The 25,838-nt window shown below is 40.5% G+C and overlaps 1 protein-coding gene across 5 annotated transcripts in view; it reads left to right on the forward strand.

Moving 5' to 3' along the window:
* rab27a (RAB27A, member RAS oncogene family) overlaps positions 1–20,653 on the forward strand; it is a 96,470-nt gene extending 75,817 nt beyond the window's left edge. For all 5 annotated transcript variants that reach the window (XM_067971537.1, XM_067971538.1, XM_067971535.1 and 2 more), the window contains 4 exons: positions 3,878–3,963; positions 6,620–6,723; positions 9,016–9,139; positions 19,361–20,653. In XM_067971537.1, coding sequence (XP_067827638.1) covers positions 3,878–3,963; positions 6,620–6,723; positions 9,016–9,139; positions 19,361–19,562 — 516 coding nt within the window. In that variant the 3' untranslated portion in view covers positions 19,563–20,653. The remainder of the gene's footprint in view (positions 1–3,877; positions 3,964–6,619; positions 6,724–9,015; positions 9,140–19,360) is intronic.
* Positions 20,654–25,838: the final 5,185 nt, after the last annotated feature.

A 25,838-nucleotide genomic window follows, 5' to 3' on the forward strand; every position in this document is an offset into this window, starting at 1 on the left:
TCAAAATGAAGTCTCTGATCACCTCTTGGTTAATGACTCCATCTACTGATAATTTAGCTCCCTCACACTTGCAGGCTCATTAACTTCTCCTAGCTAATTTTTCCCCTGTTATCAGCATTTATCAAAGAGACATGTTCCCCCACCCCAAGTGTTTAAAGGAAAACTTTAGGAGCTCTCCCAAAGATGTACCTGCCTTATTGTATATTTTACTTAATGAATCCACAAATTGCCACCCTGTGTTCGGACAACTGCAGCCATCAATCATACTGTCTGTACACCTCAGTGGTGAGCTGAAAGCTGACTGAAAATGTTACAACCTTGCAAATCACAATTGGAGCTGGCAGATTATGTTGATGAATATTATCTTTACTTTCAATGCAAAGTCCAGGGAAAGATTGTAATCATCCTTTTGTAATTTTTTAGATTGCTGATGTATCTCTTGCAGTTTTACTCGTGCGTTTGAGGCTGCGGTTAAGTTGCACACTCTCATCGTGCTCTATCCCACTTCTCTGTCTGCTGTGCCTGTCCTTATGCCGATCCCTGTTCTTCTAAATTGAGGCATTGGATACCTGTGACTCAACCGATGAGATGGCAGCCTCTGTCCTTTCGAAGACTTAATGGAAAAATGGCACGATTCACAAAAAGGAGGGGAAGAATAAATTCTGTAGATTTAACTACGTGACAAGTCCTTTTAACGTTGTGAAGAAGTTTGTTTTGTCACTTCACTTCATGTCCCTCTTGTATGTAATAAGAAAACTGTCCATTAACATGGGTAAATTGGGCTTGCTGCAGTAAGTATAGAGTACACTGGGGAGAAAGTCTATGGAAATGAGGTTTGAAGTACTGGCATTTTGCTATCTTCAGTACCTTTTTTGAAGTTCTTTTCCTTTCAAAATGGCTGACAAGTGATATTGTCTCCTTCATCTTGGAATGGGTTCGATTTGTACATTTTGTTTCTGTAGACTTCAACAGTGTGTCTGAACATTCTGCAACTGTTTTGATTTGTGAGAGCAATAGCTTGTGATTCATCTCGTAGCTGAAGTGATGTCTCTAGTATTTTGTGCTCCAGATTTTGAAGTGCTATAATTAAAGCAATTGACTATTGCTTTGTGGTTTAATAGTCGTCTGTCTCGATTTCAAGCAGCTAATTATTGTCTGATTATTTAGAAAGCTGTTTTTGCTGACTTGTAACTGCTTAATTCTCTAGTTAGTTTCTTGCTGAATTATTCCCATTATCTCTAGCTTTTTATTGCAGTCAATCACTGTCTAGCCACTTTAAAAAGAAAACTGTGACTAAAAGTGTGTCCATGGTCATGTCTGAGCTTCGATTTGTTTCAACGTGCTTCATTGACAGTGGAGTGGGCGGAGCAGCTGCCAAAAAACACTTTCAGCTGCCATTACTGGCCCTATCTCAACAAAGATCCACCAACTGCTAATCAGGTACAGCAGGGACATATTGAACTTGGAGTTATAGAGCCAAGTGCCACTTGTTCTAGTCACTGAGATTTTCCAATGAATTACTGCTGGAACTGGATTTCTCACTAAGCTAATTTACTGAGACTTGGAATTGGGTTTATTACAAGGCCAGTATAGTTTTCTTGACCTTGTCTGTCTTCCACTGCTGTCTCCATCACATTTAAAAACATTTTTTTTTATTCGTTCATGGGATGTGGGCATCACTGGCGAGGCCAGCGTTTATTGCCCATCCCGAATTGCCCTTGAGAAGGTGGTGGTGAGCCGCCGCCTTGAACCGCTGCAGTCCGCGTGGTGAAGGTTCTCCCACAGTGCTGTTAGGAAGGGAGTTCCAGGATTTTGACCCAGTGACGATGATGGATTGACGCTATATTTCCAAGTCTGGATGGTGTGTGACTTGGAGGGGAACGTGCAGGTGGTGTTCCCATGTGCCTGCTGCCCTTGTCCTTCTAGATGGTAGATGGCCGTGGGTTTGGGAGGTGCTTTCGAAGAAGCCTTGGCGAGTTGCTGCAATGCATCCTGTGGATGGTACACACTGCAGCCACGGTGCACTGGTGGTGAAGGGAGTGAATGTTTAGGGTGGTGGATGGGGTGCCAATCAAGCGGGCTGCTTTGTCCTGGAAGGTGTCGAGCTTCTGGAGTGTTGTTGGAGCTGCACTCGTCCAGGCAAGTGGAGAGTATTCCATCACACTCCTGACTTGTGCCTCGTAGATGGTGGAAAGGCTTTGGGGAGTCAGGAGGTGAGTCACTCGCCACAGAATACCCAGCCTCTGACCTGCTCTTGTAGCCACAGTATTTATATGGCTGGTTCAGTTAAGTTTCTGGTCAATGGTGACCCCCAGGATGTTGATTGTGGGGGATTCGGCGATGGTAATGCCGTTGAATATCATGGGGAGGTGGTTAGACTCTCACTTGTTGGAGATGGTCATTGCCTGGCACTTGTCTGGCGCGAATGTTACTTGCCACTTATCAACCCAAGCCTGGATTTTGTCCAGCTCTTGCTGCATGCGGGCATGGACTGCTTTATTATCTGAGGAGTTGCAAAAGGAACTGAACACTGTGCAATCATCAGCGAACATCCCCATTTCTGACCTAATGATGGAGGGAAGGTCATTGATGAAGGTCATTGACATAGACCCAACCAGCCTTCTATCCACTCCCTCAATCTCCTGGGGCTACTGCTTCCATCCTGCCCTCATACTGACCACCTTTTGGCTTCCAGCTCCCTTGGGCTTGATGTACATCCTCCCCTCCTGTTTACAAACCAGAAGCCTATAACACACTTCTCCAGCAGAGTATATCCTCCAATAGACAGTATATCCTCACATGACTGCCTGCTGGAGACATGCTTCATGTATCCAGCAGGCAGTCAAGTGAGGATATACTGTCTATTGAAAAGGTCTGCATTCTTTTTCTTGGTGAACCTTAATTTTAACCCTTTGCGAACTGAGTCCAGAAAAAGGAATAAAATACACTACGAATGCAAATACTTCACTTTCATCACTGCCTGTAATCTCGGTTGTTCACGCTTCACATACTCATGGGTTATTTTTCTTTCGTGCCCATCTTTAATGGCTTTGGGCCCACAGCATAAAAATGCCAATAACTAGGACTAGTGATTTGACCTGACATTCGCGACAAATACTATAAATTTCTGCGTTTGCTTTGTGAAGTGCATTTAGTCCACGAGTACCGCAAGTTTGCTTCTTAAAAAGTCCCAGACACGGTGAAAACGCCACTTTCTGGTTGGTGAATCATTTGCCCTGCCCACAAATATGGTACAAATTGGCACTCCGGAACCATGCTAATAGCTAGTTTGGCAAATGGAGTCGTGACCAGTGATGCACTAATGGGAGCTCCTGAGGTTTGGGGGAGGGGAAAGCATTTTAATTTACATTTGATCCATACTGTACTTTACGTGGGAGTGATTTGATGTTGAGACTGAATGTGAAGATTGGAAATATTCTGGTCCCCAGCACTAGGGCTTCTCACTTTGAAGGACCAGATGTGGCAAAGCATATTGTTGAATTTGTGTTTTGTGTTGTGCTGTCTTCACTTGATAAAATGTTGGAAACACTCCTGCCAGCTAACTTTAGGACGCTATAGAATTGGGCCCATGTGCGGATTGGCTTCACAATGAAGCTTATTGACGAATGTCTGTAGGTGCCAAATGTAAACAAACACTGACCTTTCATATGGTATTGGCTTTAAAACCAGTGTTGCACATGCCCTTCATACTGGCAAAAAGACCAAGTTTAATCAGCCTATGCTTGTTCAGAAATGTGCTAAGTGTAACTTCTGACCTCAGCCCCAGCTATGGCCAACTTCTGTTATCTTGCATTTGCTGTTCTGCTGTTGTAACCTAACTCACTGATTTTTAATGAAGTTGTAATTTTTTTTATAGGTTTATAAGCCCAGTGGCCCAGATGGTAATGCAGGAAGAGGACAGAGGATACATCTCCAACTGTGGGACACAGCTGGTCAGGAGAGGTGGGTGGTTATCACTGGACTTTTTAAAAAAGAAATGCAGAGTGAGATCATCTGTGGAAACTATTTGGTTCTTTATTTTCAACACACAATATTGAAATACCTTTTTTTTTTCCCCCACAGTGCTGCAGGTTATTCAATAAATTTGGTTCACACATGGAACCCAATTTTATTTGCACACACATTCATGTAGGCCTCTAGTTATTCTATACAGTGAAGTGCACTAATTGCACTGCGTAGTGAGAACCGCCTTGTTGCCTTTCCAGATTGGACTATTTGTTGTCGCTCATTTAACTGTCATTTAAAAAATTTCCTGTTTGCTCTTCTTGCACCTGTTAATGTCTTTCTTGCATGTTGCTGTAAGGCAGCAAAGGCGATGTTGTGGACCTGGCTGTGAATGTTATTTTGTTCCATCAATAACTCGCACTTGACTAGACTAGAACCCATCTTCAGAAAGGTTCCTCCTCTATCAGGTGTGCTGTTTTTTTTCCCCCCCAACTTGAATATATTGAGAATTTTACCTGGGCCTCACTCCTGTGTCTCCTCAGAAGGGATTATAAAGAAGTGACTTGCATTTATGTAGTGCCTTTCACTATCTCTAGATGTTCCAAAGTGCTTTATAGCCAATGAAGTACTTTTGAAGTGTAGTCACTGTTGTAATATAGGAAGTGCAGCAGCCAAATTATACACAGCAAGGTCTCACAAACAGCAATGTGATGATGATCAGAGAATTTTTTTTGTGATGTTGGTTGAGGGATAAATGTTGGCTAATAAGTTTCAAAATGCATTCTGAAATGTTTGGCAAATTTTATTCCCAGTATTTTGGTAATGTACATGCATGATAAATGCAGTTTTCTTTAGTGCCAAACTAGGGACCTATTGTCCCCTTTTTGTTCCCTTCCTTCAAACGGCAAAAGAATTCCACCATTGCAAAAAAAGAAGCAATCGGGTAGAGCAAGCCTCCATGTATTGTATGTGAGATCATGATAGTGACCTCCCGCACTCCGGCCTAATTCGTGCAATTTTCTGCTAATAGAGGGCCTGCTATCCCATAGTGCAGAGTGATACACACTTGCAGTGGCAGATATAATTAGTGGTGTGTGTGTGTCAGTCAAACTCCAGTGACTGCTAAAATCCCCACAGCCAAGGGGTTGCAAACGAGAAAGATGCAGTTTTAATTTTTAGTCTTGCTTCAATACAAGCTGTTCACCTCTTGCTTGTGTTCTGAAGTTAGGAAGGCTGAGCTGTGTATGTCCAGACCTGCAGAAAGCACTGCTCACTGGCTCCCCAGCACCAGTATGGGTTTTTTTTTGTATGGTGAGAGTTGATCTGCAGTTTTTAATTATTAGAACATGAATGGTGGTAGAGCAGCCACTAGAATCGATGAAGCCTTTCACCAGCTGCCAAGGCTTATCCATATGAGCAAGATCACTACTCTCTGGCTGATTTCTGATTGGCTGATTTTTTTTCCCATAGTTACCAGGCGGTATGATTCAAATTTGTGCAATGATGACTGAAGGTAATCGCTGACTTAAAAGCAACAGCATTCATGGAAATGGCAGTGAACTCCTAAATTAAAACACAAAGACCGTGTGGTTGTTTGTACCTTGGCAATTGTGTTTTTGATGTGAGGCAATGGCTCCGAAATGGGGCTGACGTGACTGAAAATCTCACCCCTTGAATCTACCTGATGCTAGTTGTGGGATAGAGTCTGCATTCATGTGACATTTTTATAAGGCACGTTGCCCCAGTTGCTGCCTTTTATCTTTTAAAGGTGATTTATCTTTTCCAACCCTGTTCAGCACCATGGAATGTCAAAACATTTTGAAGTAAAAAATATTGTAAAATTACATGGGAATGTCTGCGGTGAAATGGCTTCTCAGACTGAATCACGTATCATCTTCAATGGGATGAAAGCACAAGATGAAGTTTTGGCCAGGTTCCCAAAAAGGCATTCCTCCTTCTATTTTTGGGAAGGAATTTATTTCTGAAATTATAATGTGTAAAATTATAATCCCTCTCCCTTTCTCTCCGCCCATCTATTTTTACAGTCTTGATATGCAAATGACCAAAAAGACTTCAAATGGGGCCATGTTTTAACTGGGGAATCGGTCCCTATGCTTGACTTTGTAGCCATTGTCCCCAAAACTACTTGGTTTCTAAAGTGCTCATCACATACAGGGGGAGGTACAGTTGTCATTGAGTAGGAGGTAAAAAGAAAATCTGGAGGTCTGGGGTGGGTGGGGAAGGGAAGGGAAGAGAAGAGAGGAGAGAAGGTTATGATGGGGGGGGGGGAGGGGAGGGGAGAGGAGGAGGAGGAGGAGGAGGGGGAGGGGGGGAGAGGAGAGGAGAGGGGCTGGACCAAAATCATAAACAAGGTTTTTGAGTGAAATGGAGCAAATCAGAGTGCAAAGTTACCAAGTTGATCACCGTTGAGGTGGTCTCTAATTCTATTGGCTTCAGGTTGCCAAAGCTGACTGAAGACGAGAGCTCCTATCATGTAATGAGAAAAGTTCTTTTACTTTTGTACGTGTATTTTTTGAACTTTTATTTTTGCACAAACTTAGCCTTTTCTGTTATTGACAAATATTGGTTGCATCAGGTTTTTGGTATTTTTAAGCCCTGTGGTATATTACAATTGCTTTTTCTCTTTCTTTAGGTTCCGTAGCCTAACGACTGCTTTCTTCAGAGATGCCATGGGTTTTCTTTTGATATTTGACTTGACAAATGAGCAAAGCTTCCTCAATGTTAGAAACTGGATAAGTAAGTTCATCTGGGAGAGTCTCCCTTTTTTTAAAATTTTGCCCAAAACGTGTTTTGTCTTTTTTTTCCTTTGCTTTGATGTGACTGTTTTACATTGATGCTAGGATTTCTCTGCAGGGTAGGAGAGGTTGAGTCTCTGGCTCATACTCGCACGCCCTTGGAGCTGGGTCAACAATGGCAGTGATAAAGGACCATTCACCTGCTTATCCGCTGAAGTGTATGTGGGAATAGGGCATTAAAAACAGGGGAGTACGTCAATGTGAAGAGGATGGGAGAGGTGCGATGATTATCCTTGCGTTCATACAGATGCAGCAGTTTTTAGTCTTAATTTCATACTATCCAGATTGGCCAATCAGCCATTATACTTTTTAGCAAGTCATTTAAATTTCTAAAAATTCGTTGGAATTTTTCCCCTGTTTTTGATCGAACCCTGAACGGTTTATTAATTCCTCCTTGTATGCGTGCAGCCTATGTTGCATCTACCTTCTAGGTTGTAGCGCGGAGTCAAACCTGCCAGTGTTGATGTGAATTCCCTGGCCTGTGCTGTGTTAATATTCTGATTCATTAGCTGACCTGTGCACCTCTGAATTCCATTCACATTCACAATCTCTTCCTGTCTGTCATCCACACCTGCTGCACAATACTGCAGCAGGCCTCCGAGAGCTCCTTCTTGCTTTCTAATGATGCCTCTCCTTCCTCTTTTTTCATTGTTTTATTTCTTCTGCTCCGTCTACTTTCATAGTGATCTCATTAACCTTTTCACTCTTTAAAAATGCCTGGAATTTTTGAATCTTTTTACACACTGGCAGGGTTTACTTGCTGAAAAGGTTGATTTTGTATCTGGTAAAATCAAAATGACTTCACCGTAATTTAAAACATTTGAAGTGATCCTGCAGACCTAACTAGATGATTTGAGGGGTTACGGACAGTTTGACCAAATGTAAAAACATATTCACTTGGAATTTAATTTTAAATGGTGGTGGGCAGGGGGAGGAATCTCTCATTGTGCTCTGAGCATGTTATTTCTTATATTTTAATGTTTATTTTGTTTTAAAATCTGGCTGAATTTGTTTCATCCTCTAGTATTTTTTTTCCAATAGTTTATTCAGCCAAAGTTTATGTACTGTGTAGGGGAGCCAGAAACTTTCAGGGATGTTGGAATTCATCCATAAATTATTCATGTGGGAGACAAGCTTTAAAGTCTGGTGAACACCTCTGACCTATGCTGTGCAGTACCTTATGTATCATGTAGCAGTTTTTGTTGTACCTCTCAAGTGCAGTAATTACTCTTCAGTGTTTTGGTTTACATTGCCCTTCCCTTGTTGTAATAAACCAGTGGGATTTTTGCATCACTGACATTTTAACAAAATCTGTAGAAAGCAAAAGAATGCAAGAAATTTTAACACAGATTTGAAGCAGAGATGCAGTATCGACTTCATACTGAGGTGGTGGTGTGGATCAGCACTCGGCTGACATGCATCTGTTCTTATTGGGGAGATGCCTTACAGAAGCGCAACACTGTACAAGGAGGAGGGGTGGGGGGGGTGGAGATTAGTATTGTATTCCCACCCCCACCCAAAATAGCCCCATCTGTGGTGAAGGAGTTGGGCAGCCCATTCATGTACTCCCCTTTGAATTGTTGACCCATGTAAGCAAAACAATTATTGTATGACGAGGTTAAGAAGTTATAAATGGAGTTAAAGTTTGAATGTAAAATCCTATATTATTTAAGAACAGAAGGGACAGCTTTGTAAAGGAATGCTCTAGGATAAGATCCCACTGTAGAAAAACCCAAATTTCTGAATTACGGATGTTGGTTTGGCAGTTGGCGAGGGCGTTTGCCAGCCCAGGTATAGAAACCTGAGGATTCTATTGGTCTGCCTCTGCTCCACTGGTCTCCCCATTCAGTGAAGGGGGGAGTACTAGGAGAAAGCAGCAAATTTCACAAACTAGCATTGGAGATTTAGTGAAAATGAGGAGGCCAGCCGCTATAAATAAAATCATTTCACTAATCTCGTGTATGGGGCATTTTTTAAAAATTAAATATTCTGGCACCACTGCAGTGCCTTATCCTGGAATGCTCCTTTGCAGGGGGTTCCCCGTTCCTTGTTGGGGAAGGCAAGGGAAGTGATTGCTGCTGGAATTACCTTACACCCATAGTATTCTCTGCTCTGCTCAATGCCTCACCTTTTAATAGGTACTCTGTGGGAAGGATTGTGATGTTTCACTTTTTAACTGCAGTGTTATCTTTTTATAAAATATAGTTTTCTCTTTGATAAATGTTATATCTAGGTCAGCTTCAGATGCACGCATATTGTGAAAATCCAGACATTGTACTATGCGGCAATAAATGTGATCTAGAGGATCAGAGGGCTGTAAAAGAAGAAGAAGCCAAGGAGTTGGCAGAGAAATATGGGTAGGTGTTCTCCTCCCAAGCAGTAAAATGTGTGCGATGTTTATCTAATGGGAAGCCCCTATATTTCTTGAGTGAATTTTATTGCGAGTCAGATACACTGGCTAAAATAGCCCATAAGAATATCAGAAAGCAGCGTGTTCAATAAGGCTGCTGAGGAAATATTTACAGGTTAGTCAGTCGAGTATAAGATTACAGTGCACTTCACACGTTTTTGCAACAATTCTTCCTCGTGTCAGCCAGGTGTAAATATCTGACCGAGTTGTGTGTTCAGTTAAATGATTAAACAAATTCTCAAAAGATGGAAGAGGAAAAACTGGAGTAAAAGATGACTATTTTTGGTTGTGCAGAAGACCTCCAGCAAATTAGATTGTGAGGCTTGTCACCCATGAACCGAGCTTGTGTGTTACTTAGTTCTTGATCTCTCAGGTTGGTTTATTTTTCAGTACACAAGTTTATTGAAATTATACCAGCCACTAGTTTGATTTGCATTAACGTTTGAAAGGTTGATGCTGCTCCTAATCCTGAGGGAGCTAAGATCACCGAAAACCAAGACGCAAACAACTTATTTACATTACATTTCTTCAGCCAATTTGTGTGACTTTGCTCTATAATTAGTAATAATGCAGAAGTAACTCTTTTTTTGTGAAATTCGCGGTTCGGCAGCCTGATGTCAGCTTTCAAATATTTTCTAGTGCTCAGGTTCCTATTGGGTAGATAGGTAGAGTATTTAGTTATATATCATGTATGCAACCTGCTACTGTAGTGAAACATAAATGGAGAGTAGGATGCATTGCACCTTGTTAATAATGCATAGTTTGGGAGTTTCACAGTGAGAGAACAGATAAATTAGCTCCTGGCTAATCAGAGACTGCTCCACATGCTTTCTGTTGTGATCAGTTAAGAGTTTTTCTTGTCGATTTGGCAGCAACTAAAGCAAGCAGAGTAGTGTGATTCGTATTTGAAAGAAAGATGATCTATGTCCTGTACCAGTATTGAATGTGTGATTTCTCATAGAATATCTGAAATGTTACTGCAGTGCGACTATTATATTGTTTGAGTTCAAAACATCTATCTCCACTGTCCTGCTCTCTAGATGAGGAGCTTTTTTTTTACTGGTCTTTTGGGAGTAGTGGAATAGAATTTAGTGCAGTGCCTCAGATCATCTTGCCTTTCACATTTGGTGCGAGGATCTCTATTAGCATTGTTTGTGATTGGGTGAAATCGTTTTTCATTCCTTAATTTATTGGATATCTGCAATTATTAATATAATTTTGGGAAGCACACATCTTTCCTTGTGATCAGTAGAGTCTGTGTTGCCCTTTGCCTGTGATCAGTAGAGTCTGTGTTTCTCGCCCTAATATGAATAGCAATGCTGTCACATGCAGGTGTTTTATATCTGACTAGCACAGTTCCTTTTTCTGTACTAAATATGCATTCTCATTTGGGAGATGAATGATTATGTTGGTTGGAGAATATAACTTATGTTGTCGTGCTACCTTCAACAGGTCCAAAAGAGCGATTACAATTTTTGAAAACGGTTTTTTAAAAATGGGCAGGGTGGTGCAGTCGGGCGGAGCCCGGGCAGGGTGGTGCAGTCGGGCGGAGCCCGGGCAGGGTGGTGCAGTCGGGCGGAGCCCGGGCAGGGTGGTGCAGTGGACTGATGAGACCTGCCGTTGCGTGGTTTGGGAGATGTTGAGCAGAGGCCCAGCACTTTCCCACAGCGAGGGAGCCCAAGTTGCTGCAGGCTGCATTCTCATGTTGGGCAGCGATTGTTAGAGGCCTTTGGATGTGTCACTGGAAAAGGAGAAAGAAGAAAATGCCTTTTTAAAAAAAAAAAGTTGGCACAAAAAAAGTGTGTATATAAACCTTTTTTTTATGTAAAGATTGCAGTGATGTTGGAGAAAAATTTGGGGACAGTGAGATCTTATGTATGAGAACAATGTCCAGATAAATGTTGGTCAGTCTTAACTGGAAAGCGTCTGGGAGCCTCTTTGTATCTAACTCATACCTGACCTGGAAATTCTTGACCCCAATCTGTGTTCGAAAAGTGAGTCATCTACCAACATGGATATCGATTCAAGGCCCCAGTATAAAGTTTCTTTTTAATTTGGGTTGGTGTAAAAAAGAATGTTTTAAAGAAATTCATGTCCATTAACAGTGGAAATCCAGAAACTTGAAAATATCTGAAAAATGTGCTTCCTGCAGCACGAATGAGAGAAACCGCAGAAAAAGTACAAACTTGTGAGTCGCTTTTTAAAAAAAAATTAATGATCGCAAACTAATCAGTCAAGTACAATTTTAGTTTGTAATGTTTTGTACTGTTCCTTTTTGAAATCTGTACATTCGTGATGTTGGAATTATATTTTGATATGTTGCAAGTTTATTTCCCTTGTGTAACATTGATTTCTTAATCAGTTTTGCCGAAATAGAAAATATTTTTCGTCCCAACAATTGGGTTCTATTAAGAAATGTTATTACACACACTCTGAATTGGATTGTTGCTTCCAAGTTCAATTATGGGATGTTTATAGTACTTATCTCCATGTAATACAGGGCTTGGCTCAAGAACTTTTCCTAACGAGGGTGGAGTGTAGTTTCAGTAATGCACGAAACTCTCATTACCAGGGAATGTGGAAAATAGGCAGGGAAAGGATGCTTGAGAAATTACGAAATGGGCTTTATTTCAATAAAACTTGTAAATTTGAAAAATTGGCTATTTATAACAGAGAGTGAGATGCGCCTTTAAACCCGAATACAGTTACAGCTTCTGATGCTACTAGTCAGCCCTCTGGAAAGGAGAGGAAAGTGTATCTCGACAAATACTTGATATTCTCCCTCCGATTGGAATTGTGAATACAGATATTTATGATGCCTAGGAGTCAGTTTGTAAATTGCAGACTTAGTAAATGTAATGAATTTTGAAACTGAATGCCGGCCACTCTACTTGTCTGAATTGGAAACAATTTTACAACACCAAGTTATAGTCCAGCAATTTTATTTTAAATTCACAAGCTTTCGGAGGCTACCTCCTTCCTCAGGTGAACGATGTGGAAATGACCAGTCCATCACCGGCATCTCCACATCATGTCTGAATTGGGACTTTGATTCGCAAAGTCCGTGTGTCACACTTAGCTACAAACTGAGTTAACATCAAAAGAAAAATTCAATCTATTGTTAACAGCACAAAGAGCCTTGTGCCTGCTTTATTGGAGGGTAATTATACCTAATTTCCTTGAGTTTTCTATTTTTCTGGATTGGTAAAGGCCTACAATTGAGGAACTTTAAAAGAGCATTTCTTTTGGGTGAAACTGAAATCATTACGTGACTTTTTTTGGAGACCAAGCTTAGTGATTCAACGTTACAAAGTTTACAGTAGCATGTGGTTGCTCTACCATAATAGAACTCTTGCAAACCTTGCGTTGTCTTCTTTGAAATAGTGCCATGAGATCTTTTATGTCTGCCTGAGAAGGCAGACAGGGCCTTGGTTACAGGGAAGGTTGGAATGCAATAGTTACTGGGTTTCTTGCATTCAGTAGCCATCTTATACTTGTTTAAGCTTTATGTATTTACAGTGATTCCTTTTTGAACTATTACTGATGTAATCACCAGAGGATGCCACAGTCGAATGTACAAGATCACAAGCTTTCCTCTAGCTTTGAGAAGGAAGTGGCTTTTTTAAATCCTAATTTTATAGGGAAAGTGTTAATTGTCTTTGTGACACCATAATTCCAAATTTTTAAAACAAACCTTTATCTTAACATCTGTCTGTCAAACCCAGAAAACAAACTTTCCCCCTGCCCCCCTCCCCCCACCAAAAAAATATTCTTGGCACTTCTATCCCATTCACTGCGGGTACTGTTCTGATAGACCTGACTGGTTACCGAGGAGAACACAAGTCTGATGTCATTATTGATGGAATATTGAATAAAGAAAGAAGAAAAGAACTTGCATTTATATAATGTCTTTCACGTCCTTAAGACGTCCCAAAATGTTTCACAACCAATTAATTACTTTTGATATGCAGTCACTGTTATGCAGGTTAACCCAGCAACCAATTTGCACACAGGTCCACAAACATCAGTGATATGGATGACCAGGATAATCTGTTGTAGTAATGTTGGCTAGGACATTGGGGAAAACTCCTTGCTGTTCTTTGAATAGGGCTATGGGATCTTTTACACTCTCCTAAGAGGGCAATCTGGGCCTTTGTTTAATGTCTCATCTGCCACTGTAGTACTCCCTCTGTAAAGCACTGAAATGGCAGCCTACATTATGTGCTCAAGTGGGGCTTGAGCCCACAACGTGCTGGCTCAAAGGTAAGAGTGTGACCACTGAACCAAAGCCGACCCCTTGTAGGAAAGGGAGGGGAGGGGAATGGTTGGAAAGAAGCTAAATTTCTCAGTTGGTACCTCTTTAAAAACATTGAAAGCTCCTGGACATGGAAAGTGACATGCAAGTTGGTATAGCCATCTTTGGAGCCAAGGATTTCTCAGCTTTGCCCAAACTGGCTCGACTATCCTGTTGTCAAACAAAATACTTCTAGTAATATGGCTCAAAGGTATTAAACATTGGTGTGGGCCCCTGTTCTCTCTGGGCTGCAGTGGGGTATCTGCTGCACTGATTGCCAGTTATGTGGGCAGCACAACCTCTCTTGTATCTGCCAGTCTAAGGAATCGACATCTGACCCTTGTATCAGCCAGTTAAATGCTCACAGCAAATCGCTGACCTCTGCAATGATCTAGAAACAGGAGAGTAGATCATTTTTTGTTGTTGACCATACCACAATCATTCGTTTCTTGCTGTTGTCTGTCCATTCGGGACACAGTACTCACACCCAACATTTGAAGAATCCCTGCTTCCTCCCATACATCTCCCCATCTCCTTTCAAAATGTATTCCTGTGTAGTGACTAGGCACACCATTAACTTACACAGAATTACATAGAATTTACAGCACAGAAATGGGATATTCAGCCCAACTGGTCTATGCTGGTGTTTATACTCCACAGGAGCCTCCTCTCACCCTACCTCATCTAACCCTATCAGTATATCCTTCTATTCCTTTCTCCCTCATGTACTTATCCAGTTTTCCCCTTAAATGCATCTATCCTATTCACCTCAACTATTCCATGTGGTAGCAAGTTCCACATTCTAACCACTCTCTGGGTAAAGAAGTTTCTCCTGAATTCCTCATTGGTTTTCCTCAAGTCACTAATAAATCCATTTTCAGGCTCTGGGCACCTTGTCAGGTGTAAGAATTTTGGTGAAGAGGAAGTATTATGGTTTATTCAGGGTATGAAGTAGGGAGTCAAAGTTTCAAATGAGGGATTGTATTTTTTTCTGCAGAGCAGGATGCTATAGCTTTAGTTAAATCAAAGGATTGCCATAGTGCCACATATATTTGTCTCCTATACATAAGAAAATGTGAGCTGAGTGTTTTATTTGAGATTTCCATGAAAGCTGGGAGACTTGCTGTATCCTCAGTTGTCTTCCTAAGACTACAGCTGAATATTTGGCCTGGAACTATCACTGAAAGGTGGAAAATGAGTGGATTAAATTTTCAACCAAAGACATTCAATAGTTTTGAAGAAAAAAAAATCCATATTTATTTAGTATGAACTTTCCCCTGTACATACATCAGGGCATTAATTTTCAGTGGCAGGATTTTCTGTACTGTTAGTTGTCATGTGCTTCATTCTCCCACATCTACTCCCTTTCTTATTTTCTCAATCTCCTGTTGTTGTGCCCTCCGGGAAAAACTAAACCTCGGGGTGGGAGGAAAACTAAACCTGACATGATTTTTAAAAAATTTAAAAATGGGTATTTGACCTTTAAAGGTGAAGGGAAACGAGCTGGAAATCAACGTGCATCTAGAGAGTTGTATAAAGCTGTGTATTAAAGTGAACCATAGAAAGGGAGAGAGGATGATGTGTACAATCTGACACAAGAAAGGAGCCAACATGTAGCCCTGTGAGAAGGGAGGGGATTGAGAGATGGAAGTGCCAACATCAGAGGAAGTGAGGCACCAATGTGAAAACCAAACCCACTCCAAAACTGCATACACGCAGGAAGATTTGTATATTCTCTGTTAAAAGCATCATCTAGCTTATGGTGCCTATGTTGGGTGAACAGTTTGCAGACCAGAATGAGTAACTTTTTATTGCCCACTATAGACATTAGCTCGGACTGACCTTAAATTGATGGTCTGTCAGTTCTGGAGAGAGATTGCTAAATAACCTTTTTATATATGTGCTTCTAATAGTTCACCTGGAGTCTAATTTGTTATTGTGACAGCATCAGAGTCCAGGCAGCAACATTAGCAGCAGCTTGTGAAATCTAAAGATTAAACTCGCCTCTTCATATATTTTAAAATTTGCCACTTATCAACACTGGTTCTGTTTAACTTCATGTTGCATCTCCTGTCTGGTGGGCTGTCGCATAAATTAACCACACTTGTTTTCAATTCAGTGCATGCCATGCAGCAATGTCATATTGCTGCACCAGTTGCTGATGTGGGCCGAATGGAAGGTTTCTTTGTGAATTGCCAGTGACTTTAGACGGTTAAATACCTCTTTCCTCAAATTGCCCAAGAACATAAATGTTAAAGATGAGATGTGCACATTGAACCCATCAAAACTCATCCCTCTAATCCACTAACTCCTATTTTATGGCATCCAGCTGCATTTTGAATGTGCCAAATGCCTTGTCTCTGCTACCCTGCCTGGCAGATTACTCCAGCCATTTATTACCTGAGTCTAGAAGTTCTTCCTAATATTTGTTAACTTGGTGAATAATCAATTTTAAATTTTACCTTCTGACCCTACTTTCCTGGTTAATTTGATGTAACAATCTAGGTTTATCAAACCATACTTACTTTTTTAATTGAGGCTGATTTTCCTGACTCTGCTCCCAGTGGGCACCCGTTCCCCGGCACAAAGATCAGGAAAAAGTGCTGGAGACCCGTATGACAGGTCTTTGTACCCATTATGTTGCTCTGGAATTTCCAAGGCTTCCCAAGTCGGAGGAAGGGTGAAGAATGGCACTGCACCCATCCCTGTAATAGGTGCTGGTCTATTGCTATGATGTGAACGAGGCTGGGAAGGGGCTTTCCCAGGATCCTGCCCCTTTCTCTTGGAGTGATCAGATATGGTGCCCCATGAAGTTGGTGTTGGGAACTGTCCCCTTTTTTTTTCCCTCTCCCCAATGCACCAGACCAAAGGGTCTAAGAGGGCCTGCCAGCAAGCTGCAGAAGGCTCCAGAAGGTTTGTTTTAACTTGTTCAGCAGATCTTTATACCTTCTGGCTGCTGCTCTCCTGCAGGCCCTGAAGCTGGTGGCCAGGAACACAGTGGTTCACAGTGAGTTGGAAGAGGCACTGTTTTAAAACGATTGGGATGTTATCAACCAAATCTGATGGAAAAAGTGTTAAAACAGCTCTCTTCTCTCATCGCTCAACCTCTTTATACATGCATGCATTGGAGAAAGTGAAATTGTGTTTTTTGTGGCAATGGTGACGAGAATTAAATAGTGCTGCAAGCTTTAGCGGAACTTCTGGAGGTTTGTACTCTACAGTTCACACATGATGAATATGGATGGAGAAGTCCATTCGTTCTATCTTTTCATCTATCCAGAAAGACCCTACTCAAGGGATCAGTCTCGTGGCTCTTCTATGAACTGCCTCCAGTGCTTGAATCTCCCTTTTATATCTCGCTGACCAGAACTGCACTTAATATTCTGTGATCTGACTATATAGTTTGAGCATGACTTCCTCTGACTTGTACTCCATTGTTTTGGCTACACCGTTCACCATTCTATTTGCTATTTTAATTGCTTTGTCACATTGCCCAGAATAAGATTGAGATAGCAAAACCCAAACAACACTAATGAGAAAGTAATTGTTGATCATTTTGATGAATGTGAATAATCGATATACAAACAAATGTTGCTATAATGGAAAAAGTTTTTAAAGAATTATGTTCAGATGCACATCTTTAACAGTTATCTATCTCGAGTTTTTGGATTTGTCTTTCTGAAATGTTTGGCTTGAGACATGAATGTGTCTGGTCTAAAGGTGTATTTGCAGAATTAGTGTGTTGCACTGAATCATTTTGTAGGAGATTGGAATGATGTGAATTTTAATCAAGAATTGAGAAGAGTACATGGAAAAGGGAATGAAACGAGCCACAAAGGAAGACCTATATTAAATTGCGCAATGTTCATCCAAATAATATCACTTGTTATAGAATTCAGGAGAGAGAAATTCCGTTACATTCCAGCAATTACAGCAGCTGGCACATCTCTTTAGAGACTGAGGTGAGGGCTGAATTGAATTGCATCGTATTATTCATATACCTGATTGCATTCGAAATGTATGATTTGTGTAAAACAATAATGTCAGAGCAGCAGTATCCATAATGAGGTGTGGTCTTGTAAATGTCTTGTTTTTGAAATTCCTACTCTCAAAGGAATCTTTACTTTAGCAGCAGGCCGCACATTGTTTTAAAAAAAAAGCAGCTACACAAAGATTGAGTTATTTCCCTCTAAATGAAGGAATGAGGAATTAAAATTGCTGCGGTTCTTGGGAATAAGACAGGTAGACACCGAAGCAGTAAAAGGGCCCAACAATTCCTTCCTCATTAAATATCTATATGATACTGATTACTTTCAAGTGGAAATGCAGGTTGATGGTGAACAATTTTGTGACCCATAATTGTAACTCGTGAGTTTGTGAACGGTGTGTATATGAATATTTCCGCATGTTTTTAAGCTTAGTTGTCTTTTCAGTGTTGGTTTGGGATTATATTTTGTCAATCAATGTGGTCCAAGCATAGTTCGACTAATATATTAATGAAATATAATCGTGCATGCATGAATTTCCGGTTGCTCATTGCTGAGAAAACTGAAGCCGATTGCTAAAAGTCATGTGTGCAACCAAATGCTAACCATTGCAAGCAACCTCCTGATTAATCCAAGAAAGCACGCAAACAATTACAAGTGGTTTTACAAGGTTGTTCAGACTGGAAAATCCAGTCAGTTGTCGGTCTCTGTATTAAAATGGTTAAAACTGGCGCGTCCCAGCACAGTTACTCGTGTTCGCTGCAAAAGAGTTGTTTCCATAAGCTGACTGGGTCTCTTATGAGTGGAAGCTTGCACCCGACAGCATGCTGTGAATGAGCTACCATGTCATGGGACTAATAATCGCCCTTTTTACCCCACTATATAACATACTGGAGAGCATGTAGCATGTCCACTGTATTCTTCTCTTGTCCACTCTGAGAGGCAGAGTTGCCTTGTTGGACTGTAACATTCAGGCTAAAATAAATAGATGTATTTTACAAACAAGATAATTACACATAAGCAGAAAAATATGGCAGAAGCACAAGTGTACAGCAGAAAACCAACAGTCAATGCTTCACTTGTGCAGTACTTGATTTCAGAACGGTTTTTAGTTGGAAGCTATTGGGCGGTGGGGGGTGGGGGTAAGAGGCAAAACAACTGAGTTTCTGACTCTGGAGCCTTGTGGAATAGGCAGTGTGAAACAGGGTACTTTTTATACCCCAGGGCTACTGCCTAGTTATGGTTCTGTCTTTTTCTTTGAGGGCTAAGCAGGCACATTTGAAGATCAAATGGATTCCACACAATGGTTGGGCAATTAAGATATCAACTATCTCTACTACTCAAGCAGATAAGATGTGAACAGCAAAATCAGTGATAGGGTCAGATTTGAGGTGAATGTCTACAAACTCGCATACATTATAAACTCTTAAAAGGATTGACCTAGATATCATATCTTATGCAGGCAATAACATCAAATCAAGGAAACCAGTTAGGCCAAAAGACCCTGTGGAAAAGTAGATATCTCTAGACTGTTTGGTATATTGGCTATTGTTTCTGCTTTCACCACAATCATTAATGACCTTGAAACCCATTACTGACCTTTTGAGTATTTTGGGCTGTTTAATGAGCTTAATGTCCTTCAACATAATGGCAGAGCAAGGAAAAATTCATGTTTTGACGCAATTAAGCAACATTAAAGCTTGAATGGGTTTTGTGTGATAGACATTTTAATAAAAACAACCACATCAATTGATCCTTACAACTAACATTTGCAATGTTATTACAATATTTGCATTTAATCACTGCCCTGCACCCATTAGCTTAATATGTCGTTTGCGTCTTTTCATTTCTTGTTTATGTCTAGCTGACAGCCTGTTTTCTTCTCCAGACTGCCCTACTTTGAAACCAGTGCAGCAACTGCATCCAACGTGAATAAGGCGGTGGAATCTCTGTTGGAGCTCATCATGAAGCGCATGGAACGGTGTGTGGACAAATCTTGGATACCTGAAGGGGTTGTACGGTCCAATGGCCACAGCTCCACTGAGCAACTAAATGCCGAAGACCAGGACAAAAGCAAATGTGCCTGCTAGATTGACCTGTGGGGGAGCCTTTTGTTAGTTGAGCTAAACACATTTTTTTTCTTAACCAAATGCATGCTGTTCCCCAAACTAATATTTTGGTATAATGAGAACAAAATGACTAATTACTTATTTGCGGACCATCTAAAAGAAAAAATAAGAGGTTGCTGATGCATTGTGTGAATTATATGTATTCTTCTGTTTCTACAGGAAGTCAGGGCTGGCTGAGCACCAGCAGTAGGTTTATTATGGGCTGGTGCAAGATCTCGCAAATATGAGTGGCAGATAAACCTTCTTTGGCCATTACACTTCATAATTTTAATGAGTACAATATGGGCCCTGCAGTGGTAAGAATCAACAGCCAAAAACTAATCAAATGGCAAATGCACACTCTTTGCTTACACAGCCTACATTTATATGGGTGTCTTGGTACATCATGTTTATAGCCTTTTTTTCCCCTTTCAAAGCACTGGGTCTTCTGAAAATCAAATGTTCTCACTTGGTGTCGGATTCATTATTTATGGTTTCAGCGCTAATTCCTGGTTCTTGTGATTTGAGCAAAACACACACACAAAAAAGTGTATTCGGTTTCATTTCTTTCTGAAGAATTGCTTAACTTCATTACAAGTATGTGCCTAAACTACTACTGGTGCATTGCCAAGTTTTTACACTGGAGTGATGCCAAAATGTTTAAAACCTGCCAAATACTTGATTGAAAGATTAGATTCCAGGTAGAGTTTATTTAATGAACTCTTATTTGATAACATTATTTTACGCTTTTTAAAAAAAAAATTACTTGCTGTTGTATTTGAGTTGATTTGGTACATGTTGGGTTACTGAAATGAAGGTCAGAGAGAGCACTTTAGTAAATGAAGCAGAGGAGTCTAAATCAGCGTGACAAATCAAAGTGTACTGCAGTTCAGAATTTCAGGAATACTAAATTGTTTCCATTGCATTAAAGGATTCTGGAATGTAGATGTAATTAGATTTGATACAAATTATTGTATTTTTCTCTCGTATCTGTTTACAATGCTGTTTTAAAAAAAAGTCTTCTGAAAATACTGTCAGAATATCCTTTCTAATAAAATAAAATTTCATCTTTCTGTTTTGGTTTGTATATGTTTGCAATGGTACAGTATTCCTTGAAATGGTGGTATTTATATAATAAATCTGATTGCAGTGGAATTAAATGCAGAGAGAGATTAGGCTGAGTCCTTTTACTCAGCCTCTTATGCTCTGTACCACTGTACAATACTGGGATAGTCCCTGGTTGCTAATGAAGCACAACATTCACAGGATGAGTAGCAATTGTACCATGTTTTTCTTCGTCATTTGCTGCTCTGGCTCAAATCTTATATGTTGACGTGTTAACTGATGTGCTGAAGGTAGCAATTGATTTGACAAACAATTGCACATTTGAGCACCTAATGAGAGTATATCCTTAATTGCATCATACGGCAAATATTGTTGAGTCAAATAGAATACCATTGTCAATACTAACCGGATTAGTAAATGTCAAGAACAGCTGTGGTCGAACTGCTTTGAATCATATTGGCAGAAAAAAACTTCAATTTAGTTAATTTAAGTGAATACATTAAAATAAATTACTGGAAATTTTCATTCCAAAATATTTCCGTTGACCACTTGTTTTTGAAACTGTTGGAAAATAACTAGCGAACACGTCATTCCGACATAACTAGCGGCACGTTATTTCAACAGAGAGCCCTGTTATTATGTCAGCTCACTTAAAGGATTGATTAAAAGATGATGTATAATAAATGGCTTATTATGATTTGACAATCACACTGATGCAATTTGTCTGGAGAACATACCCATTAAATCTTTCTGCATTCAACAAGCAGGAGTAGTTGTCAAGATCAATGGTTGACTTACCCCACTCCATAATTTCCTGAAACTTTTGCCCCGCCCTGCCATTTCCAGTGCCAAAACAGTTGAACTAATATTATCGTCCTGCCTACCGTTTAAAATTAATGGCAAAATTGACTAGATCATTGCAGAATGCGCTGGTGCATACAGGAATCGTGACAAGAACATGTTTGAAAGAGGCAACATTGCTTCCGGGCATTATAATACAGTTGCTCAAAAGCAAAATACTGTGGATACTGGAAATCTGAAATAAAAACAGAAAATGCTGGAGAAGTTCAGCAAGTCAGGCAGCATCTGTGGAGAAAGAAACAGAGTTAACGTTTCAGCTGGAAGACCTTTTCCCAGAACTAGAAGACGTTAAGAGTTAAAAGTTTTGAAATAATTGAGCTAAACACATTTTTCTTAATCAAATGCATGCTGTTCCCCAAACTAATATTTTGGTATAATGAGAACAAAATGACTAATTATTTATTTGCGGACCGTCTAAAAGAAAAAATAAGAGGTTGCTGATGCATTGTGTGAATTATATGTACTCTTCTGTTTCTACAGGAGGTCAGGGCAGGCTGAGTACCAGCAGTAGGCTTATTATGGGCTAGTGCAAGATAAGCCACCTTTGGCCATTACACTTCATAATTTTAATGAGTACAATATGGGCCTGCAGTGGTAAGAATCAACAGCCAAAAACTAATCAAATGGCCAATGCACAATCTTAGCTTACACAACCTACATTTAAATGGGTGTCTTGGTACATCATGTTTATAGCCGCTCTGTTTTTCCCTTTCAAAGCATTGCGGCTTCTTCTGAAAATCAAATGTTCTCACTTGGTGTCGGATTTGTTATTTAACTCTTAACATCTTCCAATTCTGCTGAAAGGTCTTCGACCTGAATCGTTAACTCTGTTTCTTTCTCCACAGATGCTGCCTGACTTGCTGAGCTTCTCCAGCATTTTCTGTTTTTATTATAATAGTTGCTATCTGAATTCTAAATTTGCTTGATCAAACCAGAACCCATGTTTTTGAAGGTTTAATGTAATGCAAATATTATACTGTAATTGAAAAAAAATGAGGCTATTCCTTGAAACACTGAAATTATTGTTTGGTGTGACTTGTTCACTTTGCTTCTGAAATTGCTTTCCGATATCAATCGGGTAAAGTACAGCACTCGTTATAAAATCCACAGATCCCAGACATAGCGTTGGGATGGTGATAATTACAGGAAAACTGTTATTTTCCTAATAATCTTTATTCTTAATGCTGATATTTATTCCTGTTTTATATCTTTTAGTAATTTGCTGCTAGATATAAATACATAAATTAGGTTGAAATTCCCACAGAAATCAACAAGTGAAATGAAATCTTTACTCTCCATTGGCCACACCATTCCTGATCCGCTGTTTTTCCCATTTCTAAGTTTTCCAGCAAGTTGTGGTGTAAGTTAGTCACTGGAGGATTGGGGAGCATAACAGTATAACTTGTGGAGTTCAGTCGCCAATATTGTCATTGCAGCGAATTCTGGGCCATTTAATTACCATAACGTCTCAAGTACAACAGGAGGCTTTTATTTCAGTTATGAAATTATTTGCTTTTTGTTGGTCAATAGTTTCCATGGATGCTACATGAATTAACAAGAATTGGTAAATAAAATCAAAATGAAATAGTCAACCGTGTACATTGGCTTGTGTTGATGTCTGGAGATACTCAATGGAATATAGGAACAGGAGTAGGCCATTCAGCCCCTCGAGCCTGCTCCGTCATTTGATAAGATCATGGCTGATCTGTGATCTAGCTCCATATACCTGCCTTTGGCCCATATCCCTTAATACCTTTGGTTGCCAAAAAGCTATCTATCTCAGATTTAAATTTAGCAATTGAGCTAGCATTAATTGCCGTTTGCAGAAGAGAGTTCCAAACTTCTACCACCCTTTGATTGTAGAAATGTTTTCTAATCTCACTCCTGAAAGCTCTGGCTCTAATTTTTAGACTGGGCCCCGACTCCTAGAATCCCCAACCAGCGGAAATAGTTTCTCTCTATCCACCCTATCTGTTCCCCTTAATATCTTATAAACTTCGATCAGATCACCCCTTAACCTTCGAAACTCCAGAGAATACAACCCCAATTTGTGTAATCTCTCCTTGTAACTTAACCCTTGAAGTCCAGGTACCATTCCAGTAAACCTACGCTGCACTGCCTCCAAGGCCAGTATGTCCTTCCAAAGGTGCGGTGCCCAGAACTGCTCTCAGTACTCCCGGTGCGGTCTAACCAGGGTTTTGTATAGCTGCAGCATAACTTCTGCCCCTTGTACTCTAGTCCTCTAGATATAAATGCCAGCATTCCATTAGCCTTATTGATTATTTTCTGCACCTGTTCATGGCGGTGATTTTAAATCCCAAGAAAGGGTGGGTTTATTTCCGGGTTTAACATCGGTGCGTAAAAGTGCAGGCTTCCCGCTGGGAATGCAAAGTCCGAAAATTTTGAGGTTGCGACCCAAAAAAAAATTTTCAACTCCCACCTGCTCCCAACCCACCTGTTCTTGGGGTTTAAAATCACCCTCTGTGTCCCAGCTGCTTCCTACAGACTATCCAAGGTTCCCTCTAATTTGTTTTGGCCATGAATTTGGATGAGTTTGGGTTTGTGCACAGATTTCAAGGCTGTGTGTGCTACCATTTTTAAAAAAAATCTCAACTTCAAATAGAACATTTTTTTAGAAAACATTAGTCAGGGTAAATAACAAACAGAACAAGTATACAAAATAATGGATAATTAGAGCAATGTTACATTGGCTGATAAATTTCTATAGTTTATGAAATGGGTTTCTTAAGTTGCACTAGGATCGAGCAGACCAGTCTTGTTTTATTTTATTAAAAATTATCTGATAGGAATGATTCCCATCAGTTTAATGACTGCTGACAATTTATTTCTGTTTGAATCAATCAGAATTTTTAAATTGAGTCAAATACAGAACATCTGTCAATGCAGTCAGTGTGAATTTGGGGCTAGGGCAGAGTTTAATTAAAGCTCTCCCCTTCCCCTCTTTCCCCCCCACCCCCGCCCCATTGACTCCTTAGCAGGGTTTAACAAATTATTGCATTCCAATTGTACATCTTGCAGATTTAATTAGTTTTGGCTGCCTCTATGTAAAGGCCCCTCATCTGTGATTGGTCGAGGTGCCTGGTCTATATTTGGGTGGATAGGTCCAGTGTGTGATTGGCCACTGACAAATGCATTGGTTTCATTTTATTTCCTGGTCTGGTTTCCGTGCAGCCAATCAGCTGCTTGCTGACTGCATTTCCTAGCAACGGGGTAAACAATGCGACGGCTGGGGCCGGAACTGTGGAATCGGACACGGCCGAGCACCAGAGGCAGAGCATCCTGCCTGGGGCTGGAGCACTAGGGACCGGGGAGGCAGAGCAGCCTGCCTGGGGCTGGAGCACTAGGGACCGGGGAGGCAGAGCAGCCTGCCTGGGGCTGGAGCACTAGGGACCGGGGAGGCAGAGCTGGAGAAGGGCCTGGGGTCCGGGCACTGGTCAGTGAGAGAGAGGGGGGACCTGGGGACTGGTCAGTGTGAGAGAGGGGCCAAGAGCGCTGGTTTGGCGTACGGACGGAATGTTTAAGAGCATAGCCCACAGCAGACTGCGGCCGCGCACGCAGCTTAGAGGGAACAGTGTGGGTGACCCCAGGCAGCATCTGAAAACTAGGGCAATTTCAACCCAATTGAAATTTCCAGATCATAATTTCTCATTTGCTATTTCAGCTAAATACCAAATACCTGTGGTCATAGAGTAAATCTGTGTCCACGTCTGATGGGAATTCCCCTGTCCTAACCTTCAATTTGTTCAAGTTAATAAACATGGATATAATCCAGTTGATAGATGCACAGATTATAAACCATTGTGTGTATACAACTTTGGTTTTTTGAGCTTTTATTTTCAAGTAAGCAAACTCAGCAAAGGTGCTTAATCGTGTGCTGGTTGAGGCTGACTGCCTTGTTCTATAGATACATCCAGTTACTGCAGTGAAATGGCTATTACAATACACAATCGAAATAAACTGATTTTGGTAGCAATGCTGAAGTGTTGACGCAATATTCAATTTTTACATTGTATAGTCCATTTAAAACTTGTAGCCAACTGTTTAGTTTAGCAGAATCTTTTGGTGTTTGTACTTTTGAAGTGTTTTTCTGTAATTGCCTCTAAGAGGCCTGAAGCAATCATCTTGCAATTGTTAACTTAGATTACATTTAAGCCAGTCTTGAAATAAGTGCTGAAGGTTTAAATAGTGAACAAAAACATCCTGTATTCCCAACTGGAGAACAATGTTTTCAAAAAAAAATGGTAGAAAAATATTACACTCTCGAACAGTTCAGCAACAATACAGATATTAATTGTGCATGGAGTTATAGTT

Source organism: Heptranchias perlo, chromosome 34, assembly GCF_035084215.1.
Source record: "Heptranchias perlo isolate sHepPer1 chromosome 34, sHepPer1.hap1, whole genome shotgun sequence".
Classification (NCBI taxonomy): Eukaryota; Metazoa; Chordata; class Chondrichthyes; order Hexanchiformes; family Hexanchidae; genus Heptranchias; species Heptranchias perlo.